The 13499-nt window shown below is 35.0% G+C and overlaps 1 protein-coding gene across 2 annotated transcripts in view; it reads right to left on the bottom strand.

Moving 5' to 3' along the window:
* Positions 1-3012: 3012 nt before the first annotated feature.
* Positions 3013-13499, bottom strand: part of LOC150104316 (solute carrier family 35 member E2B-like) — a 317311-nt gene continuing 306824 nt past the window's right edge. For both annotated transcript variants that reach the window (XM_090396916.1, XM_090396915.1), the window contains one exon: positions 3013-3504. In XM_090396916.1, coding sequence (XP_090253042.1) covers positions 3309-3504 — 196 coding nt within the window. In that variant the 3' untranslated portion in view covers positions 3013-3308. The remainder of the gene's footprint in view (positions 3505-13499) is intronic.

Genomic DNA, 13499 nt, shown 5'->3' with positions numbered 1-13499 from the left:
CTGAAGATGGATCTGAAGCGAACAGTGGCAGTGTTTCTATTTGATGTGCCCCATCAATACGTGGCCTTGTAGACTTTGGCATGTGCGAAGGTAAAAGAGGGACATTTTGAACATTGAGTGCTCTATATGCACATTATTACACGTTGTTTGTAGGTGGCTGAAAGCTGTGAATAATTTACTGATAGACTAAAGGTTTAAGAGCTGTTCCAAGTTGTAACAGTATTTATAGTCAGACTAAGTATATATGAGACTAAAGTCTGTAGACAAAATTGCATGCTGCAGAATAGACATCACAACAAATGTAGAACAGCACTCAACGCATTTGTTCAAGCCCATAAAATTTACCATTTTGTGTATTTATATATTACATTAGTTTTTGTTTCAATTCTTTAATTTTTCATCTGATCTTACATGAGATAAGATGTCTTGTAAAAAAATAAAAAAAACACCAAAATGAAAAAGAGATGCAAGTAAATGCTAATCATGTGTTGCATAGAATAAGCCAAGATGTTACACTTTTAGAGTATATAAAAAATGTGCATGCATTGTATATTTTGAAAGTCTGTATGCTGAAATAATTTTTTTAATACTAAAAGTGATTTTAAACTGAATTAATTTTTTTTTTGAACTGGTGACTTATGATGAACCAAAGAAAATCACATATGGTTTAACCACATTGCTGTCTATCTGGATAAAATACATCACTCCTCATACACTTCATATCCATCATACATTTCAAAGTAATATCAATGGTATTACAATTTTAATATGCACTTCGCATCCATGGTAACCTTCATTTAACATTTAACCACCCAACCATCATAGCTGGTTGGGTGGTTAAACAAAAGCAAAATTTGTGCATGAAGTTTATGGATTCATGTTGGAGGTTAAATGGAATATTGTCAGTACTGAGAAAGGATTAAAACTAATTTTAATGCTTCCAATATTTCGTATCAGTCACAGAGACATCTTCAGGGATTACAAAAAACTTTTTGTAACAACACACACAAATACAATAAAATAGTGAGTGAAACTTATGTCCTAGCTAGGTGTCTAGGATGTAAAGAGGGATCTCTGATAATTAATGTTTCCCAAATTTTGGGAAGTTTTATGCAACCATATTTGTTTAAATTAGGTTGATTCCTGAGTGCAGATTCAAAAAACAATCTTTCTTTTTTGAATTTACTATGGTGGAGTATGGTGGTTTTTTTTACAGGAGTTCCTGTGGGTTGTATCCAAAACATGGTCTGCAAGGCCAGATTGACCATAATCGTGATAGCAGATGTGTGTTCTTCTAACCGGATGGCTGCTGATTTGCCTGTCTGTCCAAAGTAAACCAGTTTACAGGAACAAGGTACTCTATATATCCAGGCACTGAGAGAAGGGAGCTGATCTTTGGTGGAACGGATAAGGGTAGCAAGCTTATAGTGGAGCTTAAAAGCTGTATGGAGGTTGTACTTTTTTTAACGATCTGGCTATTTTTTCTGATGTGCTACGGATGTAAGATATGGTGATGGCATTTCTGAGGACCATCTGAAGAGATGGTTGGGAAATGGTGAAGGACTTGATTATTAATTTTTTAATTCTGTAATCACTGTAGCCATTGGCAAGGAAGGTGTTGTAGTTTCACTGAAACAAAGATTGTGAGCTCTATTGGTTAGTTTTAATAATGCCATATTGCTGGGGGGGGGGGGGTTGTGAATGTATCTGCCTGTATGAGTAGGTTTTCTATATACAGAGAAAGAAAGGTTACCATTAGGAAGGCATGTTACTAAGGTGTCTAGGAAGGGTAAACTATTGTTATTTTCCTTTTCCATCTGAAACTGGATTCTTGGATGTAGACTATTGAGGTGACTGAGGAAGAATTATAATGTGTCTGGGCCATGAGGCCAAATAGAGAACACATCATCTACATATCTTAGCCAGATAGAAGATTTTAGAGGGGGGGGGAGCGTCTATGGCTTGTTTTTCAAAATTTTCCATGTAAAAAATTAACAGGGGGTGAGAACTCATGGCAGTTTCATCTATCTGTTTGTAGATTTTGTTCTTCCAAGAAAAATAACCAGAACTGATGGCAAAGGAAAAGAGCTCTAAGATATCAGAAGGAAAAACGTTTTTTAAGAGTGTTAAGGTGTCAATTAGGGGAATATTGGTAAACAATGAGATGATGTCAAAGCTGACCAATATGTCTGTATTATTTAAAGTAAAATTTTCAATTAAGTTCTGAAAGTGGGCAAAGTTTTTTAGGGTCAGAGAGCAGCTAGCTGCTTTGACAATTTGTAATAAGGTGCATTAGTGGCATCTACTAGAGGTCTTAGGGGAGAATTAGGTTTGTGGATTTTAGGTGAACCATATATCTGTGGGGGGGGAACAAGAACAGAAAAGTTTGAGTTCTCGTCTCTCCCCCCCCCCCCCCGAATCTTACTTTAAATAATAGACATATTTTTCAGCATTGACATCATCTCATTGTTTACCAATATTCCCCTAATCGACACCTTAACTCTTAAAAAACATTCTTTCTTCCTTCTGCAATCTTAAAGCTCTTTTCCTTTGCCATCAATTCTGGTTATTTTTCTTGGAAGTACAAAATCTACAAACAGATAGATGGAACTGCAATGGGATTCTGATCATTCATGGTGGAATTTATGGATTCAAATATGAAACTTCATATTATTGAACAAAAAATAAAATAAATAAATAATACAAAAAAATAATAATAAAACATGATAAAAAAAAAGTCCTTAAATAGTAGTGATGCACTATAGGTTTAGAACGTTTCATGTGTGATAGGAAAAAAAAAAAAGTGAATTTGTGTATACATTCAACATCCCCCCCCCCACCACCTTCAAAAATTTTTTCTTTTCATTAAAATGCAATGGGTAGTTATGTTTTCCTGAAAAAGGTTTACAAAAAATACTTTTTTTTTCATCATTATGGTGTAATTGACAACAAAAGCAAAACATTTCTCATCTACATATTTTCTTGAAAATGAAATCATGAACACAATTTTTGCATATTCTTTATTAATGTGCCAACTGCATCTGTGATCATTAAAATAGTTACAAATCAAGCAACAATTTCTATAATTTTATTGAGGAAAAAAAAACAAAAAAAAACTGGTCCCAATTATGTGCTGATAATGAAATTTTCTTTCTGCAACAGTTTCCTGGTCCCAATTAATCATGATAAGTAGGTATTCACTGTACATAACTTATATTGCAAACTTTCAAGATAACAATAAATAGCACATTACACCATTTTTAATAATTAACTCAGAACTGCTGTTATGTAGTAGGCATTTTCATTTGCTAAATATCATATACCTTTTTTTTGGCATTCTGGAATGTTACAAATGGAGATATAGTCTTTTCTTTTGCTTTATTGTATCCTAAAACTCCAAATATCACAATTATTGTTCCAAGGCCACTTAAAAAAGTCACTTGATTACCAAATGTTATAACTGAGAGCCATATTAGTAGTGCCCTTTTCACTGTGTTTGCCACACTACAAAGAAACAAGACTGTTTATTTTCTAATCTGAATCAAACTTCATTAAAATTAAGTCTATGCACTTTCTGCAAAGAAATATATTTTCAATAAAATGAAAAATTTTAAATAATCTGGACTGTTTAATATTAATACTGAAGAAGCCAAGGTCATGAAAGAATTGATAACGATGTGTTCACTGCATAATAAACTATAGCTTAGCCAAAACTTAAATGGTTCAGCATTTGATAGGATCCTGATGGAATTTAAATTTTTAATTTTCAAATATTGCTACTGTTATTCACTGTATGCAAAGGAGGCATCTTTACATGAAGTAAGAACATGCAACCATTAATCTTCAAAGCAATAACTCAAAAGTTGAGAACATCATTTCGTAAACACCTAGTTTACGAAATGATGTATTTTCTAGAGCTTGCTTCTTCAAAACCATTAAAAGAAGGCATCATCCAGTCTAATGGAACTCTTTCCAATTTCTTTCAGTTAATATTACATTTGGAAGAAAAACTTGTGAATCTTTTTAGGCAAGATACTTTCTAAATTCAGTACTTTTTTTATTCATTCATTTGATGTCTTCAGTAAATGAGGTTTCAGAAATATATTTTATTAGTAACTTTAGTAGTAATTTTAGTTCCAAAACATTTTTTTTTTTTTATAAAATTACAATATATACCATCACAAATTTAATGCTATCATTTTGCCATTTTGGTATGTCTATGGACCTGTAAGAGATAACATAACTGATGAATGGAGAAAAAGACAAAAAACAGCTGAAGTAATGAGGACAGTCAATTAAAAGAAGACATGGTTACAACAATCTCAGTTCTTCCATGTTGTTATGCCATCATCCCTAAGTAAGTACTAACACCTATGAGGAGAAAAGCAAAACTTCCTCTTTAGAATCCCTGAATGGACTAGGCTGATGTAAGTTAATTTCAGGTTTCATCTGGCAAGTTTTAGTCTTTCATTTCCATGATATTTGCCACTGTGATATTAATTTCTGTCTTATAGTCTGTTTGTAATTTGGTGTAAGGGATGTGTGCTAACCTGGTTGCAACCTTGTCTCCCAACATAGCTTGAGATCTAACATAGGCAAATGTCCAGTTGGAGCAACCTAATTTGACAGAAGAAAAAATGTGGGATATGAGAATTTCATGGATGGTGTTGATATATCAGACTTCATACTGCCTGTAAAGAAATTAGTGAAGCACAATAAATAATACACCTCTGTCAGTTTCAATTTCATGTAATTTATGGCAAGCTCTGAATAGATCTGATTATATGATACAAAGTAAGACCATACTAGATATTATACAACTTGGAAAAAGACAGATACAAATCCCACGAGACTCTTTTGGATTATCTATATAGATAAAAATCAGAGTACTCTACTTTACATGTTTCAACAAACCCTTAATAGAGATAGAAAGAGAGAGAGAGAGAAGAGTTTCTAGCTAACTGCACAAGAAGAAGCTGTATGATGAAAGACAACCACATTACAGTGGTAGTATATTTAGGGACATCCATGCAGCACTATCCCTCCTGATGTCTAGTTTGTAATGCTTTAATTTGTAAATCAAAGGGACATATTGCATTCTGGCAGGTATTATATAAATTTTAATTTTCCACAAGGGGCAATAAAGCACTTAGTCTGAGCAAAGATTTTAATTTGATCACATAAGGGCAACTGCTGCAGTCAAAGTGACAAAGATGGGCCATTTGCTTCAACATAAAGACCAAGAACGTGTAATGTTTGAAATACTCTAGTTGCAGTTTTAAATGCCTGATGGTGGATAGAATCCAACCAACAACAGAAGCGTAGAGACTTGAGGCCCATAATAAAGTCTTCATCAAATAAGTGCTCAATATAATGGAGCAAAGAACATCTGCTGCAACCTAGTAGGTCTTCACTCACCCCCCATATTTCATATGGGAGGTGAGTGAAGGATGATTATTACACTTCAGTATTATCATGCAACTGAAGATTGTTTTTTTTTTTCTTGGTAGAAAACAAGTCCCAAGAATACATAAAGAAAGGCTTAGGTTTTGTTCATTATTCATAATAATCCTTAACCGTATAACCAGCACCAAGAGGGTGTAAAATCCTGAATGGAGAGCTTTACAAGTAAATTCTTTATTCAGGATTTAACATGATAAATACTACTAATTAAGGAGATATCTGCACATCAGCTAATAATTATGAAGTATTATTTTATGTTATGTAATAATGTGTAGTCCATGTGTGTCATATAGTGAGAGTTATTCCTGCATAACTGAAATGAGAAGCAGAGAATTTTGTGTCAAAATAGTAAGAATTGTGTAATGGAATTGTTAAGTTATTTGTAATTCCCATTAAGCTATCTAGTACATTACGAAATTCTGAGAAAAATTATAAGTAGTAATCCGGAATAATCGCGTATAATCTGTAAGAGTCGAGTTACGTTCGACTCGTACAGATTATACACGATCGTTCAGGCAAACTTACCAAAACAGGTAAGTTTGCCTGTTTTGAGGAACGAACAGCCCAAATTTCCAGTTGAACCGCCCCCCCCACCTCCATATGAGACCAGCTAACTCACCTTTAGTTGAAAGAGATCAGATAAAGGTAATTGAAAGTTTAATTTCTCATAAAGCATTTCATTCAGGATTTAACTAGGATACCAAAATTTCCCAAAGAAGTACTTGTATATGGGTATAAATGAAACTGTAAATAACATATTAGTCCTTTATTTTGTAAATTCTCCAAAATTTTTATTATTGTTAACTGTCCTGTGAATGAAAGACAAAAACTGAAATTGAGTGAGAATTCTAATGGAATGGCAAAGGTTAGATCAAAGTTCACAGCGAAATAATCGGCTTAAAGATGTACCCCTAGGCAGTAGAATGTGCGAGGTCTGTGCGAGATGTCCACGGCAAAAACGTAACGAGGAGAAGATAGTACCGAGTGCAGAAGGCTTAGGAGCCATGAGGAATCGGTGAAGTAGTATGGAGAGCAGCTATGTGAGGATATAAGAAGTTGGGCGGCACAAACTAGGGGGCATTTTTTTTGTTTCTCCTTTTGACTTTCGGGCAACGGTGGAAGTCATTCGAGAAGTCGGGAAGAACTATGGTCAGCAGCAGCTGTGTGGTGAGGTAGTGTTCCATTCCAGGCATAACAACGGTGCACCTAGACTGTCAGCGAGGACCGAAGTTCCATGCCGAATCACGAGGACCTATCCAGGCAGAGCAGTTTTGCCAACATCGGCAAGGTGATTCATGAACGTAATCACTAGTTGGTTGAATTCGAAGACAATGGACCTGAGAATGAAAAGACTAGCCATGCGAATTCAGCAAATTGATCGAGAGGAGACGCCAGTGTGATCTAAATGGTCAGTAATGTAAAACCTTTCTATTCCATTGTATTCCGAACAAAGCTAGAGTGTAGAAAAGTGCTGGTATATTATGTGATAGGACTTATTAACTGGTAGCAGGACTCTAGTGTTTAATCCACTAGCTAATTGTTTTAATTCTAGAGGTGTTTGTAATCGAGTTTGATATTGAATTGTTGAGGCATTTCATAGTCTAATAGCCTTAGAATGAATGTAATAATCTCTTGCATAATGTGTTAAATGAATGAGAGTAGGACATCTTAAATTAATATTGTCTTTTAATATGAGGTATTGATTGTGGTGAGATTTTGTCTGGTTAAATAGCGTTTCATGCAAGTGTAACTCAGCTTAGTTAAGTGTAATTTTGATAATTGTGTAACGTACTATAGAATGAATAAACATTTCTGTTTTCTTTACCTTATAAAATTGCCTGATCTCTGAAATCAATGCACCGCTCATTAAGATGACCTGTACGAATTCAAACGCGGGGGATTAGCCACGACTGTATTTAGAATGTTCATTAAGAGTTTGAAGTTGAGTATATTAATAGCTAAATTCCAATCAGAAGGTAGTCTGGTTGTTAACTCTCTGACAAGGAGACTTCTCTTGTATAGGAAATAAGATGGCGCAGCTTTAACAAACAAATTTTTCTCAATTCAAAAAAGGAGTTAATTCCAGATTTGCATCTGAAGAAATCTGGCTCAAACCCAAGTCATTCTCTTTGTTTGTTGAGATCTGCACATGTATCCAATAGAAGGAGCAGCCACAATAAAGACAGAATTTAACTAAAGCAGATTGTAGTAGTAGTAGTAGAGGGGCTTAAGGAGAAAATACTATAAAAGCTAGAATTAAGGAAGTAATTAATAGAAAGGGAGTTTAGACAAATATAATTAATAAGATATATAATTAATAAGATAAGTATATAACAAAACGGTGCACCCGACAGGATTTTGATTTACTCGATTAAACAGAAAAGAAAAGGAAAAGAAATATAAATTTATGTAAATCAAGGTGAGTTGGTTTTGGTTTGAGATCGGGCAATCCGGGTACAAGAAGTTTAGATAACAAGATTTTGTGTGAGAAAGTAATATTGTGTAAACCTATATAAAAGTATGAATCAACCATCAAGTTCTGGGATTGATTATTCCGAATTTTTCAGGACCATTAATCCTCAGCAAGTTTTTCTGCAATTCTCTGGGGAGGAAACTGAAGACTTCTTAGCCTTTTTTTAGCTACATCGAAGAGTTGAGGAGAATAGGCAGTAGACTGGTTTCCAGCTGCTCCTCATCCTTCTACACAGTAAACTAGTAGGGAAGGCAAAGAACTTCCTCTATTCCTCCCCCATCTTGAAAGAGACTTAGACTATGCAAAATTTAAGGAAGTCCTCATTTCCCAATTTTCTAAATTAAGAAGCTTAGGACCAAATTTGTGGAAATTGCAGAGGATTATACAAAAGGACAGAGAGAGAGCATAACAGATTTCTACAATAGGTTGTTGACACCTTGCTAACACATTGAACATATCAAACAAGGATAAACCCCACCTGGATTGGGCGGTTTTTCATCAATTCAGGCTGGGAGTGAAACAAGAGCTCAGGGAGACAGTAAAAGAAAAGTGACTAATATCGAAGAATGCTTAAATGCCATCAGAGAAAAGGAGCAAATGCTCGGAGACATTAGTACTGCATCTGCTTCTAGCTATGTGAATGTCATCAAGAAGGAGAACAATTCAGTTAGTAACCCTAAGCCAGAGAAGGAATCTCACGAGAAGAAGGAAAGAGCCAAGAACCTTGATAAAAGTGAAGGAGATGAGTTGGATCGGTCAACACTAATCGGATAGTAGATGGTATGACTGACATGAAGGAAGTTCAATTAATGATTAAGCGAGAAGTCGAGCGTCTACAACAGCCTGTCATGGACCGCCTTGATGCTGTTCTAAGCCAACTAGCAGCGGTGTCCATGAGAACTTCTGAGCTCCCTGTATCTCAAGACGATAGGACTGTTGAAATAGTACGATCAGAAGTAGAAAGGCTGCAACTACCCATGCTGGACCGATTGGACACTGTAATGAAGAAACTAACAGAAGTAACAACTCAAGATGCTACGAACTCTCATCTGAGATCAGAGAACGCCAGTGAAAGAGAAGAGAACCTCCTAGGTGCTTCAATTGCAACAAAAGTGGGCATTTTGTTCGCAATTGTTTCAGCAGCAGAAGGAAATCCAGCAGAAGCAATAACGAAGAATCAAGGTCCCACATGTATGCCAACAGGGCTTGGGAGAGAAGTCCACTAAACCAAGACAAATCCCTGGGATTAATAATTAGGAGAAAGATCTGTGGAAAACTCTGTGAAGCTTTACTGGACACAGGATCCCAGACCTCTATTATTACGGGTGATTATTTTAAGAAGATAGATCCTTGTGTGAGGATTCAGATTTCATATTTTAAGAGGGCCAGTAAAGTCTGGGGCATCAGCCTCCACAATCAATGTAACCAAGTCAGTGCTGTTGAAGGTATACTTACCTGAATTCAATCTGTGTGTTCAGCATGAGTTTCTGATTCTGCCCAGAATTTCTCTCCCACACATTAAACTGATTTTTGGGAATGACTTTTACGATCTCAGATGAACATGTCTCCAATTACAACAAATATAAGGATTATACTCGCCCAAATCATGTATGTGAGCGACCCTTATATAGTAAGAAAGGAGGATATGTGACTGGTGATAGAAAGGATGATTGTCCAGACTACACATAATTTGAGACCCAAAGAAAATGGGAAAATCCTCTTCAGAGATAGTGCGTAGATGACCTAGAAAGAAAAAATTTTCTTGGAAGGGGGAACCTTTGTTAAATCTTAAATGAAAGATTTAATTTGTCATAAAGCATTTCATTCGAGATTTAACTAGGATACCAAAATTTCCCAAAGAAGTACTTGTATATGGGTATAAATGAAACTGTAAATAACATGTTAGTTCTTCGTTTTGTAAATTCTCCAAAATTTTTATTATTGTTAACTGTCCTGTGAATGAAACACAAAAACTGAAATTGAGTGAGAATTCTAATGGAACGGAAAGGTTAGATCAAAGTTCACAGTGAAATAATCGGCTTAAAGACGTAACCCGAGGCAGTAGCGTGTGTGAGGTCCGTGCGAGATGTCCATTGCGAAAACGTAATGAGGAGAAGATAGTACTGAGTGCAGAAGGTTTAGGCGCCATAAGGAATCGGTGATGTAGTAGGGGCAGCAGCTATGCGAGGATATAAGAAGTTGGGCAGTGCGAACTAGGGGGCTTTTTTTGCTGCTTCTCTTTTTGGCTTTCGGGCACTGGTGAAAGTCGTTCGAGAGGTCGGCAAGAACTATGGTCAGCAGCAGCTATGCAGCGAGGTAGTGTTCCATTCCAGGCATAACAACGGTGCACCTAGACTGTCAGCGAGGACCGAAGTTCCATGCCGAATCACGAGGACCTATCCAGGCAGAGCAGTTTTGCCAAAATTGGCAAGGTGATTCATGAACGTAATCACTAGTTGGTTAAATTCGAAGACAATGGACCTGAGAATGAAAAGACTAGCCACGCGAATTCAGCAAATGGATCGAGAGGAGACGCCAGCGTGATCTAAATGGTCAGTAATGTAAAACCTTTCTAGTTCCATTGTATTCCGAACAAAGCTAGAGTGTAGAAAAGTGCTGGTATGTTATGTGATAGGACTTATTAACTGGTAGCAGGACTCTAGTGTTTAATCCACTAGCTAATTGTTGTAATTCTAGCGGTGTTTGTAGTCAAGTTTGATATTGAATTGTTGAGGCATGTCATAGTTTAATAGCCTTAGAATGAATATAATAATCTCTTGTATAATGTGTTAAATGAATGAGAGTAGGACATCTTAAATTGATATTGCCCTTTAATATGAGGTATTGATTGTGGTGAGATTTTGTCTGGTTAAATAGCATTACATGCAAGTGTAACTCAACTTAGTTAAGTGTAATTTTGATAATTGTGTAACGTACTATAGAATGAATAAACATTCCTGTTTTCTTTACCTTATAAAATTGCCTGATCTCTAAAATCAATGCCGCTCATTAAGATTAAGACCTGTACAAATTCAAATGCGGGGGATTAGCCACGAGTGTATTTAGAATAAGTTCATTAAGAGGTTGAAGTTGGGTATATTAATAGCTAAATTCCAGAGTCAGAAGTTAGTCTGGTTGTTAACTCTCTGACAAGGAGACTTCTCTTGTATAGGAAATAAGATGGCACAGCTTTAACAAACAAATTTTTCTCTCTAAAAAGGAGTTAATTCCAGATTTGTATCCAAAGAAATTTGGCTAAAACCCAAGTCATTCTCTTTGTTTGTTGAGATTTGCACACATATCCAACTGAAGGAGCAGCCACAATAAGGATAGAATTGAACTAAAGCAGATTGTAGTAGAGGGGCTTAACGACAAAATACTATAAAAGCTAGAATTAAGGAAGAAATTAATAGAGTTTAGACAAATATAATTAATAAGATAAGTATATAACAATAACCCACAAAGAATGGATGTATCCGAAAACAGTTTCTGAGTGAATACAAAATCCTCTCATTATTCTGTGATGCATTCCACCACCTTGATACTGAATAAATGACAATGGATTTTGGAACTTAAATCAATCTAATTAATATGCTGTATTGGCTTATATAACACTTTATATAATAGTGATGTTAGTGGCTGTCTGATATTATGCTAAAGAAACTAAGGCTACATGTGCTTCTGTTTTAATAGCCAATTTGTTCAATGACAAGATCAAATGTCATGAGTATCAAGTTACTTGCCAGAGCATTACATCATGTTATAACAGTGGGGATCTTGCTTACTAAGCATTGTCCCATCATCCCTGCTATGTTTTTTTTCCCAGGGAATGAGATACAACAATTAAAATGTGAGCTAATGGGATAATATGAAACTCAAAAGAAGAGAAGACATGAATAAGCAATGCAGACATCAAGGAAAAAGGATAAGATACAGCAGGAATTAAAGAAATACCATAGATGAGACAGCAAATGAGATAATTCTAAATAACTAAAAGATTATACAAGTAAAATGGATATTAGATCCAGCATTACTTCAAAGCCGAATATAGATACTATGAAATTTTTGTAAAAAATAAGTTAACCAGAGAGCAATGGTCAACTTTTTTTTTTTTTATCATTTTTTACCACTTGTTTTACCATTTGTATTTCTTTTTCACTATTTCACCACTGGAATGCATAATAGGCTATGTATTAGGCCCTGAGAGTTTATGCATTTAAATTTCTTTGCCATGCTAGATTTATTATATGCTGTTTACTAATGGCTCAGAACAGGTGGTGAAGCTGTGACAGTCAGGTTGAGCATGCCTGTATTTCTGTTATTTAAACTACCTTAGGGGTATATAATTAGGTATATAAGAGCTTAACAGGACAACAGATACTGTAAAAATAATCATAATTAAAATTCTGAATATTTTTACGAATTGTTTATGTTAAAATGTTTATTAGTTTTGTTTTCATAACACGCATTGTCGGCACTTGCGATGTGCCCATTATGGAAACTGTTTTGTCAAAAATGATATGTAAAGCTTTTAAAAAATATGTACTTACTGGATTTGATACTTGTATTGCTTACAGGAATTTTATTGTAATTTAAAATTATCAAAAGTTGTATTTTTTGAAGACATTCTCTTGTCGCTAACGGAGACGTGTGCCATTATACCTAACTTCTTGCTTACCAGTTTCATGGAGTGCGCATGCTCGCCGAGAAGTTTGATGTGTGATTGACAGCTGACAAGTTTGGTATCGAAGCAACGGGAGAGTAAACAAGGATAGTGTTCGGAAGGAATTTAGAACACGAGCCGGCAGATATTTAGATTCTGAGGAACTTGAGTTTTTTTTATGTGAGTCAAAGGAAAATTAACAGTATATTCCGAAAAAGGAATCGTGGAACTATTAAGTTTTAATGTGGAATAAGTATGTGGATAAATAAAAGGAAAATATTGCTATATCATTTTAAACGGAATATTGGAGGAAACACTATTTGAAAGATTAATAGTAGGTTCTGAAAAGGGAATCGTAGAACTGTAAGTTTTTTTTTTAATTGGAAGAGTTAAGACTGTCAATAAGCATTTAGTAAATAAAAGAAGAATTTGCTATTTATGTTCTAAAGAATGCTCGAGAAAACTCTAAGAAGTTTTCATCTGTATTAAGGACGCCGGATCTGACTATTATTTCTACTGAAAAAAAAAAGACAGAATTAAGTCAGGAAGAATTAATGTGTGCTACATAAGTGATGAGAAAGGATCCTGTGAAAATGAAGAATAGTCATATCTTCGGAAAAGGGCCTATAGAGAAAGAAACTGGCTATGAACATTTTGTGATTGTGCAAACAAAGTGTTTAGTCTAGTCTTAAGTGTAAGTTTATTTTTAAAAGGCCTTGGATCCAATTAATTTGTAATCAGTTATGTAATATTTGTTTGAAGTGTATATATATTGTTTTTGTTATATTAAATGTGTTTAATTTGCATTTTGGTCTTGAGTCAGTGATTATTTCGATTCTGAAGGAAAGAGTTAAGGTCATTGCACCAATTGGAGTGAACCCTTGTGCATATAATAATATA

Source organism: Typopeltis vanoorti, chromosome 8, assembly GCF_054136105.1.
Source record: "Typopeltis vanoorti isolate ZY-2024b chromosome 8, IOZ_Tvanoo_1.0, whole genome shotgun sequence".
Lineage (NCBI taxonomy): Eukaryota > Metazoa > Arthropoda > Arachnida > Uropygi > Thelyphonidae > Typopeltis > Typopeltis vanoorti.
The sequence above is the reverse complement of the archived record's forward strand: the minus strand, read 5'-3'. Positions and strand labels throughout refer to the sequence as shown.